Source organism: Orbicella faveolata, unplaced genomic scaffold (assembly GCF_042242905.1).
Source record: "Orbicella faveolata isolate gen_17 unplaced genomic scaffold, um_ofav_v1 contig_47, whole genome shotgun sequence".
NCBI classification, from domain to species: domain Eukaryota; kingdom Metazoa; phylum Cnidaria; class Anthozoa; order Scleractinia; family Merulinidae; genus Orbicella; species Orbicella faveolata.
Window position 1 is genome coordinate 19,444,647 of NW_028301577.1, and position 12,198 is coordinate 19,456,844.

The 12,198-nt window shown below is 41.5% G+C and overlaps 2 protein-coding genes across 2 annotated transcripts; both read left to right on the plus strand.

Moving 5' to 3' along the window:
- Positions 1 to 8,937: 8,937 nt before the first annotated feature.
- On the plus strand, positions 8,938 to 9,309 carry LOC149097487 (uncharacterized). The gene has a single exon (XM_089280403.1). It carries the CDS (start codon positions 8,938 to 8,940, stop codon positions 9,307 to 9,309), a length of 372 nt encoding a protein of 123 aa, XP_089136529.1.
- Positions 9,306 to 10,427, plus strand: LOC149097488 (uncharacterized). Its single transcript, XM_089280404.1, has one exon. The coding sequence runs from the start codon at positions 9,306 to 9,308 to the stop codon at positions 10,425 to 10,427; it is 1,122 nt and encodes a 373-aa protein (XP_089136530.1).
- The last annotated feature ends 1,771 nt before the right edge of the window (positions 10,428 to 12,198 follow it).

The window sequence follows — 12,198 nt, forward strand, 5'->3', positions numbered from 1 at the left end:
GCAAAAAAAAATCGAGCACCAAATTAAAATATTCCAAATTTTTGTACCTAATCTTGGAGAAATCTATTCGTTCGGGAAAAAAACAGCTTTTTCATTGAAACTAGGGCCCATTTAGCGTCATGGCAGCCAGAAAACTGATTTAAGGGTTAAGAACGGCATTTTTTTTGGTGTACCTTTGGTCTGAGTTCAAAGAGTTAAAGAAAAGAACATTTTTTTACGATTCGTGTTCTCGGCGCCATTTTGATTCCCTGGAGACTTTTGGCACACAATTTCATATTTAGCGCGGAGGCTAATATTTCAGCCCGGGCTGAAATTTGTTATGTAATCGCAACAAAATTTCAGCCCCCCTAGCCGGGCTGAAATTCGCCATGTAATCAGGCCCTAACAGTGGGGGGCTAACCGGGTTCGTTTTCGAGATAGGGGCTGAAATTTTGTTGTGATTACATGACGAATTTCAGCCCGGGCTGAAATATTAGCCTCGGCGCCAAATATGAAACTGTGTGCGAAAAGTCTCAGGAGAATCAAAATGGCGCCGAGAACACGAATCGTGAAAATAGGCGCATTCAGCTTCTCTCGCAGTTTGGCCTTTTGTTGGCGCTCAATTTTCAACTTTTTGGGATGGTAACAGCCTACAATGATGGTGGAACTAAAACGAAACCTGTCTTTGGCCACATATCTCTCAGCCTGAAAGACGTACATGCAGAGAAAGAAAAGATATCCTTAAGCTTGCCGAGTTCATGGCTTCCCTCACAGCCTCGTGGTGTTTAACCTTGTCACGATGTTCTTATATTCCATCTACGCTTTGAAATTAGAGAGAAAATGAATAAGATTCTCTATTTTATCACCTTTATTCCACTGAAATCGCTTCCCCTTCGTAGCCGCAGCCATCTTGTTTCCTCCTTTTCAGCCCGGGCTGAAATTCCGTTTCCATTACAAGGGATTTTTTTCTAATTTTCCAGCCCGTTTGCCCGGGCTGAAAATCCTAGCCCGGTTTGAAAAACCGAGCATGGATTTTCAGCCCGGGCTGAATTGTGGCCCGGGCTGAATCCTTCTCCATGTAATCGCCAATTTGATTTCAAGAGGATTTGCGTCAGAAGCCAGGCTAAAATTTCCGCTTAGCTAACCAGGCTAGAATTTCAGCCCGGGCTGAAATTCGCCATGTAATCAGGCCCTGAGAGTGGACTAATGTTCAGCTCTGTCTCTACCAAAAATTTTTTGTGGGGGTGTACGGCCTGAACCTTGAAATCTGTACCCTTTTTCAGACCAAATTCTGTGATTTTTCATACCCTATTTCAGATCTGTGAAAAATCGATAATCCATTTCAGACCTCTAAAATTACATATGACCGGAGCTAACCAGAATTGGGTTCCATTTGCGCAAACATTTGAGAATCGCTACAAATTTGTCAATGTTGATGTAGAAAACAACAGTTCCTTGTAAACAAGGTTCCCAATACCAAGCCAGAGTGAAAATAAAACCTATTTCAGACCAAAATGGTCAAACTCTAGACCTTTTTTCAGTTCAGAACTGCTCAAAAATCTCACCCGCAGCCCATACAAAGGAGTACCCTTCCGGGTGCTCTCTCAGTTTATGTTTTGTAGACTCTATGAATGTGACCTTTTGGGCAATTGCTTTCAGTGTGTCTCTTGCTATTTGTTCCAATACAAAGGAGAAGACTGAAAGCTTTGTGTGACAGCCCGTGTCGTCTTTGGCAGTTTGCACCGTAGGAGACGCATAAATTAACGCTGGAGGAGTTGGGCGGAATCGGTTATTTAGACTATCCGTAAAGATGCAAAATTAACCCCGCGGTGCATTGGCTCGAAATCGGTTGTTTGGCGGTTGAGTAATCTCACAAGTCTCAGTGCGAACGGTTGCTATTTCTGGTTTCAAAGGCTTGTAATTGTTTATAAGGGTTTTGTACAGATTTTCAATAGGTTTCATAGCCGTTAGCAGTAAAAACAAAGATTATTACAGTGCATTCGAAGCAAGTCACGTTTCAAGTCAGACAACTAGTCTAGCCTCGATAACCGAAGAAAGGTCAGATAATAACTGCGAAAATGTTGCTTCACTCGCTTCTTGTATATCATCATCATCATCATCATCATCATCATCATCATCATTATCATTCATTTATCACAACTAAAAAATGTATTTTGATACAGGTACAATACTTTAGATAGCTAGGGTAACAAGACCTCCAAAAACTCAAGACTTAACAGCAGAGACCATCTCAGCTGCAATGTTGCGTGGCAAATTCGGCATAATCTCATTTGATTCAAATTTTAATTATCTTTTACCGGATTTAGAGTTGGGAATGCTTGTTGATCCAGTGATAGATAGTGACAAAAAATTCCAAGTTTAGGACCTCGAGGAGGCATCGTAACTTGCTTAAGATTTATGCGACAGTGATGCGATCGATAACTACTGGCTCTTCTGATAGAGAATTTGTTACAGTCGAGTTGAGAAACGTTGGGGTTAAAATTGGTTATTATGTAGTTCAGGACCAACGCTACCACAATTAGGTTCTCGGTGAGGTACACCCGAACAGTAGCAAAGCAAACCGTACTAATGCTGGTAACACGCCAAGAGTGTGATTTCTTACAAAGCGAATATTTAAATCACCCTAACATCGAAAGCTCAGGAGCCTACAGATGACCTCCGGTTGAAAATGAGCGTATCCATAAAGGTACAGAATACGAATATATAGTTAACCTCGTACCGCACATGTTATTATTCTATTTCAGTGAAAGAACAGATGAAATACACAGCCACACTCCAGTAGGATCAAAATGAAACTTACCTTTGGTATCGCACTCTCTGAGTATGGGGTCGCATTGTTTGCGCGCTAGTATGTCTTAACGTATATAAGCATACACACTGAAGCACTCGGTAATAAATGCGGTCTGCAACTATTGGTCGAGGATGAAGTGCTGTGACAAGCGCTGATAATAGAAAGAACTTAGCTACGATTTGTATGCATGGATAATTAAAGGTGACGAGTGAAGTTATGAAATAATTTCACGCGCGTTCTATCCTGAGCCCTAAGTAAATTTCACTCCATGTAAACTATTCTAAATTAACACCGAATTTTCTTAAGGTGTAATTTTTCAGCCATAATGTTAAGAAGGTAATTTGTTGTTTTCACGAGGTGGTAATCGGTGTCTGGTTGGTTGGTTCCGTTTTCGAAGAAATCTCCGTTTAGGATCAAAAATCGCTGAAAGGCTTGCTAAGCCTTTTCAGCCAGATTGTAACATTTCAACACAACATATCGCAACATTGTTGGGCACATTTTGCGCGCGTTTGGTCACCCTGTTCCGACGTGTTGCTACAGTGTTGGGTGCTGTTCGCTCCAGTTTGACCAATTCATGATATTTCATTTCCTGGTGGGTATTTTACACATTGAACAACTATTTGCCGTCACTAATAAGAGGACAAGCAACCGAATAATACAATGTAATATAGATGAATATAATGGATAACAGACTTGGGAAAGCGCTTTAGTGTGTATTGCTATGCGCTCCAGTATAGAGTAGACGACAGATAATTTGACAAGACACTATGAAAATGAAAACTTAGCGTGGTAGATGGATAGTTAACGGCTTGACATGTTAGGACGGGATCAGTTGTTTAAACATTCACTGACCCCATTAACTCACCATTATTTCAGACGTTTACGTTTTGTATCCTAAAGTGGCCGAGCTTAATTCCCAGGAGGAATGTATTGAACACAGAGACCTGTTATTTCAAACTGGACTGCTTAAATATTTTTTTCTCACTACTCTGTAGCGACTTTTGCCTCGTGCCCACGTGACTTTAGTCACGTGGACACGAGAGCCAATTTTGTTAGTATAAGTAATAAATCTGTCAATAAGTAGCGTGAGATAAGTGCGACCCACAGTTTCAGAAACTTGCCAAACTTTTACGGATTGCCAAAATTTCGCCAATCTTCAAAGAAGCCGAAGTGCTGCCTTGGAGGATTCCAAATTTTGGCAAAGCAAACAATTTTGTTTTTTTAATCATTTAACTGTCATATTTTTTAAAACATGTCTGGATAAAATTACGGCGAGAAAATAACTTGTCTGGATAAAATGACGGCCAGTCTAGTTTGGCGCGTGAGATGGCGAGACACAACCATTTTTTTTATCCGGTCCATCTGACGCTTTTTGCAGTTATTTCAATGCAAACCAGGAATATGAGCGGCGTTTTTATTCAAATTCTTATGACTCGTACCTTGGGTCTGGTTACCGGCAGCAATTTAAAGACATGGCTTCAGCGAGACAATCTTCTTCGATCGCAAGTGGCGTAAGCAACAACACAAACGCAAGCCGAGCGAAACTGCTCGTCCAGTTATGGGCCGAAAATCACGAGTTGCTGTAGAGCGGAGAATAAAGAACATGCAGCGTGGAGAAAAATCTGAGAAGAGTTAAACTCTCGCATGGTATCTAATAAAATACTTAACTGAGAAGTATAGTTCTTGTGACGTATAATTCAGTCAGTAACGTTTTGGCTCCAACATGTTGGTCTAATGCGACCGCTGCCAAAATTTGGAACTTGCGAAGTTTTTGCCAATTCTTTTTCCTCGCTAAAAATTGGAAATATTTGAATTCACTCTAGTGCGACCCGGCCCTAATAGAGCGAGTTCGGAAATTCCTGTGTGAGACATTCCTTTGTAACCATTCTTTGCGTTCCTAATGTAAGATTCTTGCGAAGATAGGTAGATAGATATGGTCCACGCAATTTGCGGGTTGATCAAATTTGGCTGTGAAAGACAGATACAAAACAGACGATTAATTGACTACCACTGACGGCGTTTGGTGCTACTGATTTTAGAAATACGAGTTTTAAACATGTTGTACAGATTCAAGACACCTTATTGATTTATTTATTTTATGAAGGGGACTGGGATGTAGATCTATTTCTGACAGGTATATGGCTGATAAAAATTAATTGTTAGGTCTATGATAAATACCACCATGGCATTAAACATTTTAAAGCGCACCTAACCCCAAAATTTTTTTTTCGCTAAAACAAATCTAGACTTTATTTGAAGCATTTGGGCGAAGAAATTTTTGAATTTGGTTGAATCCTCGATTTTCTATGCCCTTTCAAAGTCGCGATTAAGTGTTTCACGACCGCGTTTTAGGGAGTCTGGGGCGGCGGTACCTGATGACGTCTACCCAGGAACCAAACACAATAGCGCCTCAGTCAACTCTCTGTGTTTGCTCGAGAAAATAGAACGCAAAACTAATCGTTCCGATGTATTTTGGGACTAAAACGTCCAAGTTTTGTCTCAGAATCATTTCTTTTTCGTCACTGGAGTCAGAGTTAAGTTTCGATTCGGAACGCTCCGAAATAAACTTCGATCGAGCACGTTCGACAACTGTGAACTCACAGCTTAGAGCTTTGAGAACAATTTACAATATTTCAAGCGACGACGGGGAAGACGTCTTTGCGGACGAGCTGCTTGTATATTAGGAATGGAAAGCTAGATACGAAGTGGAGGAGCGAGCAAACGAAAAGCAGGAAAGAAAACTCAAGGACTGCTTTGGATGGTAATTTCGTCAACTAAACATAAGATTCCCACGCGTGTTTATAGCCCGTTTACATTTGTCCTTACCGAGAATGTATTTTGTCAAGGTTCTGTTAAATCCAGTTTGTGTTTTACTTTCAGTTGAATGCTTCATGTTTATAAGAGCGACGTACGTGTTGCAGTTTTCGAGACTTGATGACCTCCAAAACATTGGCTTCGATCGATTGAAAATCGTATTGTTTGGACCTGTATTTTTGAAGCTGCGGGAAGTAAGGCGGAAGGAAACATTTCATACAATTACCGATTTCACATTGTCACACGTTTTAAGTCGTAACTCCAAATAACCAATGTAAATTGTTCTCAAAGTTTGCAGTGAAATTCGTCGGATAAGCGAAAAGGATGTGTTCCCTAAGCGGTCCGCAGATAATGTTACGCGGTCATATTTTCGACGCTATTGCACAGAATCTTTGTCGCACTGCTGATTTCCAAACCTTCGAAAAACTCTGTGAGTCTAACAATTTTGTTATCATGTAATTCTAGAGGATTAATCTTCGACTTTCATCTAAATCGAAAGAGAAATAAGTGTTGGTTAGCGGCGTACAGTTGCGATCTATTTACATATCAGTATAACGCTTCTTGATCATGACCGGATCACACAACTTTGCCGGTTATGTTATAAATATCGCGGGATTGGAAGATATAGGTTGTAGGTAGTATTTCTACAAATTTCTGGTTAGCTTTAAGCAGAAAATTTATGAAAATAGCGTTCGAAAGTCTGCGGAACAAATTCCAGTGAGAGTTCTTCAATGGTTCTCACAGATTCAGTTCGACAAAATCAACCATCGTTTACGTCTTTATTGCACCATTAGCCGATCATCGTCAGTAAATTGTACAGTATATCTTTCTTTAAATCTGGAATATTGCTGCAACAGCCGATAGCACCTCTGGAAGACGTTTTCTGCGCACTTTTCGAATGTGTATTGCACCATCCTGAAGGAAATGAGAGGAAATGAGATATCCAACCTTCCTGGGTAGACGTCACAAGAGCCGCTGGACCCATTCTCCTCAAACTCGGTCGTGAAACAAAATGGCGGTGTTTTGGAGCTATTTTCGAGATTTCGTCGTGGCACAGAAATTCGAGGATTTAACGGAATTCAAAAATTTTTTCGCAGAACTATTTCAAATAATAAGTAGATTCGTTCTAGCGAAAAAAAATTTTTGGGGTTAGGTGCACTTTAAGACACGCAGTGCGAAGTAAGTTCTGCAAAAAAAGGAATTCACCACTAACATTTGAGAAATTTAAACATCACGATGAGCCCATTAAAACTTACATGTAATGTGCACTACCCGAGAGTGATGGAACAGGCCAAAAAATTAATTTTCAATAAGGGTCAGGTTTTGCTAGATCGTGTCAAATCGAGGCGAATTGTTTGCTGTTGGAGATTCGTTGTCAGTTATTGTTGCATGAATGAATAGTAATTTATTAAATTAAAGAGACGCTGAGCAAAGTAAGTTCTTAAAAAAAATCAAATTAGACCCTAACAGTTGTGAAATTTATACGTCGCACTGAGCATATTAAAAACTTACATTGTGCATCACTCGAGAATAAGCAAACAGCCCCCAAAATTAATTTCAATAAGGGTCGGATCTGGTTAGATCTAGTTAAACGGTATTGTTTCGTCGTTAGATCGAATTGCATTTGTCAATGCTACCGAACTGACATTTTATTTTTAGCCAAAGTGACAATTTATTTTTAGCATGAGAGTAGCTTGTGTACAGGCTAATATGAGAGCATAGTCTAAGCTTTGAAGCATTACGCGAATGAGCTGGAATTTATTCTCGCTGACTGGCTTTCGATTTCTCTGTTATCAGTATGATGTCATTCCGTGGAACAAATTGTGTAGCGTTCCTAATGTAAGATTCCTGAGAAGTGTGTGCTTTTGTTTATTTTATTTAGGATGTTGCGAGTATGTATTCATTAAACTTAAGTTCTGTAAAAAAGGGATCCAACCGTAAGATTTGAGAAATTTATAGATCACAGTGAGCGGATTGAAAACTTATATGTAGTGTGCACTACCCGAGAATGAGTAAGCGGGCGAAAAAAAAAATTTTTAATAACGGTCAGATTTAGCTAAATCGTGTCAAATTGAGTCGAATTGTTTGTTGTCGGAGATTCGTTGTCAGCTATTGTTGCATGACTTAATATGAATACCGTACCGTAGGTACCGTACGCAGTATATCAGGACTATTAGGTTGACAGAGGGACAGGGTAAAATATGGACTGGACCAATGGACCGGACCAATGGACCATTGGACTGTTGGACTATATTTTGGACTGTGTTTTGGACCATTCTTTGGACCATTTTCTGGACCTGCCTTTATCAAAAATTTATAGGGAGGGGTGGGTGTTTATTGTTCTTCATCTATAAGGAAAAGGGAGGTATGTTTCTTCATTTGTAGGGGAGGGCCGGGGAGGGTGGAAATGGTAACACGTGCACACGAAAGTGGCCTCAAAACATTAACAGGAATGGTAGCGGGAAGTGTTTCAGGTATTGAATCCCAGTTTGAACCAACAGTCAGCAAATGCAAGGACAAATATATGGATATCTGTATTTTAAAAATAATGGACAGAACGAGTTAAGAGTACACTGTTTCAAATTTCCTTTTACATCTATTTCATATGAGTCGACCTGTGAAATCAAGAATCGCTCACCAATTGCTTATTAGTTCCCTGGAACATTCCCCTCACTGTTATCCTTCATTATCGCGCTGTCACGCTAGCAGTCGATAGATATCACTGAATTTCACTGTGATTCGCGAAGAAGGCCAAACCGTAGAGGGAACTTATCAGTTGTTTTTGAAGTCAAAGTTGCGGATGTTGGAAGCTGGCTTTATCATGAGAAAGTGGTCGTCCAATTCAAAGGAACTGATTGAGAAGATAAAGGTTTCTGACTACAATCAAGAATTGAAATGCAGTGACGAGCTGAAGAAGTTGCAAGAAGATGATGGAACCTATACTAATCAATCACGAGGTTAAGGAAGAAAAGGAGCATAAGATACTCGGGATTACCTGGAATCACGACGCTGACGAGCTGAGTGTTGTCTTAAATCTTCAGAAGATCTGCCTGTCACTAAACAAACGGTACTGAAAGTGACTGCTCGAGTTTATGATCCCCTTGGGTGGATATCACCTATCCTTATCGACAAGAAGCTGTTGTTTCAAAAGATTTGCCAGACTAAAGAAGATTGGGATGTTGAGCTTAGTCCAGACCTGAAGGGGTCTTATGACCAGTGGATGACTGAGTTGCAGAAAGTTGGAAACTTTAGAATACCGAGGTGTTATTTCAATGCAGATGACCCAGAGCCCATTTCAATACAGCTTCGTGGGTTCAGCGATGCATACTGACATGCCTATGCAGCAGCCGTATATACGAATTGAGCAGCAGACTGGAGCAAAATCAGTACTAGTCGCGTCAAAGACCAGAGTAGGACCGTTGTGTGGAGAGACGATACCGGACACTAGAATTGTTGGGACTGTGGTTCTTGGAAAATTGATGAAACATGTAGCTGCTGCCTTATCAGAAAGCCTGAAGGTCAACAAACTCCGATGTTGGGTTGACTCAACAGCCGTGCTCTATTGGATTATTGGAGAGAAGAAACAATGGAAGCAGTTTGTTGAGAATAGAATCATGGAGATCAGAAGTCTAGTTTCCCCCAGTTGCTGGAGCTATTGGGCCCAACCGACGCTAACCCTGCCGATCTGTCCTCTAGAGGGATGAAACCTTCAGACCTGGCAACAAGCGACAAATGGTGGAAGAGACCCACGTTTTTGACACTCCAGGAAGAGCAGTGGCCAACAAAACCAGACACTGGCTTGCTCGAAGAACATGTGTCGCGTGAGATGAAGGCTGAGTTCAAGAGAGAGGAACACCTGACCACTACGGATCTTGCAACTGTATCGAACGTTAGTCCGACTGCATGTTTTGGTCTGGAACGGTTTAGCACCAGCAAGAAACTGTTTCGAGTTACAGGATATGTATTGCGGTTCATTTCAAGATTGAAAGAAAAGGTGAAGAGCACAGGAGAAAGCCAGAAGTCTGGAGATGAATCCTTAACGGTCAAGGAACTAGAAGATGCAGAAGTGATGTGTTTACAAGAAGCGCAGAAGCCCTTAGTATCTAGTAACAAGTTCGATCAGCAAAGAATATCCCTCGGGTTATTTACTGATGACAAAGGAGTCTACCGCTGCAAAGGAAGGTTGGAGAATGCCGAATTGCCGTGTCAAGTCAAACATCCAATATTGTTACCACCAAGGAGCCGCCTGACATCCCTGATTATACGAGAGTACCATAGCAGGGTGATGCATCATGACGTCAAGGACAGTTTGACGGAAACCCGTTGTCGTTATTGGATTACCAAAGGAAGACAAGTGGTAAAGGCAGAGTTGCGGAATCGTGCTGAGTGCTCAAGAGTTCAAGGGAGACCATCTGCTGCACCAGCAACTCCTGACCTCCCTCAGTTTAGAGCCGAGAAGAGTTTCCCTTTTGCGAACACTGCAGTGGATTTTGCTGGCCCCCTTTATGTGAAAAACGTGTTTGGAGGAGAATCAAAGATGCGCAAGGTGTACATTGCATTGTTTACGTGTTCGAGCACGCGGGCAGTTCATTTGGATTTGGTTCCTGGCCTAGATGCGCAGCCATTCATTAGATGTATGAAAAGATTCTTTGCAAGAAAAGGAGTGAATCAGCTGTTTATCTCGGACAACACGAAGACTTTCAAAAGTAAAGAAGTCCGACAGTTTATCCTGAACATGGGCGTTGCCTGGAAGTTCAATCTCCCACGATCCTCGTGGTGGGGAGGATTTTTTGAGAGGATGGTTCGGTGCACCAGAGGGTAGCTTGAAGAAAATCCTTCGCGTGGTTAAACTGACCTATGAAGAGTTACTTACAGTCCTCACGAAAGTTGAAGGCGTGTTGAATTCTCGTCCTCTCACCTATGTGTACAGCAATAAAGTTGAGGAACCTTTAATGTCGTCCCATTTGATGATAGGAAGGAGGCTGCTGTCCAGCGGTCAGAAGGTGGAACTACATGAGAATTCACCCATAGGTACTGCGAATGACGTCAACAGAAGAGCAAAGTACCTCAAGTTACTCTTGTCCCACTCTTGGAATAGATGGCAGAAGGAATATCTCACAGAGCTCCGTCAATTTCATCAGTCTGCAGTTAACGACAAGAGCATGCAGGAAGAAGGAGATGTGGCCATTGTGAAAGAAGAAAACACCCCTAGAAGTTCTTTAAAAAACGTTTAAAACAGATCTAAAAAAGTAAAATTGTCTCCGAGCTAAATGCATTCCATCAACAACTGTGCAAAGACAAAACGAGAAACGACGTGTTATTAGTGATCTAAAAGCTAATGGTTATCCCGAGAGCTTCATCAAGTCAGTTGGTGAATCGAACAGAACAAACACGCAACAAAGACCCCAGAAGAATCCAAAGGCATACGCGTCGATTCCATATGTGAAAGGAGTGTCGGAACGTGTTCGACGCATTTTGAGCCGCGAAAACATCAGGACAGCTTTCAAACCAGTACAAACATTGGGAAATGTTTTCAAAAAGCCCAAAGACCGGCCGACAAAAGAGCAATTAAAAGGCATTCTGTACAAAGTGACCTGTAGGACATGTTCTTTCACGTATGTCGGGGAAAGCAGAAGAAACTGGAAATCTCGGGGGGCCGAACACAAGCCCGGAACCAATGGAAATGTTAATTCCGCAATTAAACAGCATGCGGAAACCGGCCACGATATACATCCTATTTACGCCAACATTCTTGAAAAAGATGTGAGCGGCAAGGACAAAAGACTGTTTCTGGAATCCTTGTACTCTTTCTTAGACAAAAACTCCGTAAATGAAAGAGCACCCTTCCCAAGGGTTTACGCGTCACTGGTTGCCTCCCTAGGGGGCAACGAACAATAACGTCCCAGCTTATTAAAATTCTGTGAATCGCGCGAAATCATCATTCTCTGAAGAAGACCGCAGAAGGCGGTCGAAAATTTAGAGACAATTTCACTTTTTTAGATCTGTTTTAAACGTTTTTTTTTTAAGAACTATGAGCACAGATCGCTCCAACAGTTTCACCCCTAGAAGTACCTGGGGATTGGCCCGAGTTGAAGAGCTGATGAAGGGTCGAGATGACAAGGTTGTGGATTGTTGTCGGCAAACGGAAGAAATCGACAGAACTTAAACGTTCGATCCAGCATTTGATTCCTGTTGAATGCAAAGAAAGTGGTAAGAGTGATGTTATGAATTGCGCTGTTACCACTTCCCCTGCCGACCGCAGAACCATTGGAGAAGGACCGTCAGAGTACGAGGAATGCAAGAGGAAGAACGAGAAGACAGGCTGCTGATCATGAGTAATTTTAAGAGACAGCGTTTTTATTGACTTTGAGAACATTTAAGTTTTTGGTGAGTGTTATCTAAGTTTCGGCATTGGTCCTTGGACCAATGGGTGGGGAGAGTGTAGGATTTCTTCGAAATGTAACGCTTGCATTATAGCATGTAACGCATGTGAGATGTTACCTGATCTCGTGGTTACCACGTGACGTGTGTTTTAGTTGGAACCTGAGACATGCTGAGAAGAAAACCTTGTGGTTTTTGGATGCGAAGTTTTT

What these genes read in the sequence shown, in the direction of transcription:
- LOC149097487 (XM_089280403.1), top strand. Translation starts at nt 8,938, where the DNA reads ATGCCTATGCAGCAGCCGTATATACGAATTGAGCAGCAGACTGGAGCA.
- LOC149097488 (XM_089280404.1), top strand. Translation starts at nt 9,306, where the DNA reads ATGAAACCTTCAGACCTGGCAACAAGCGACAAATGGTGGAAGAGACCC.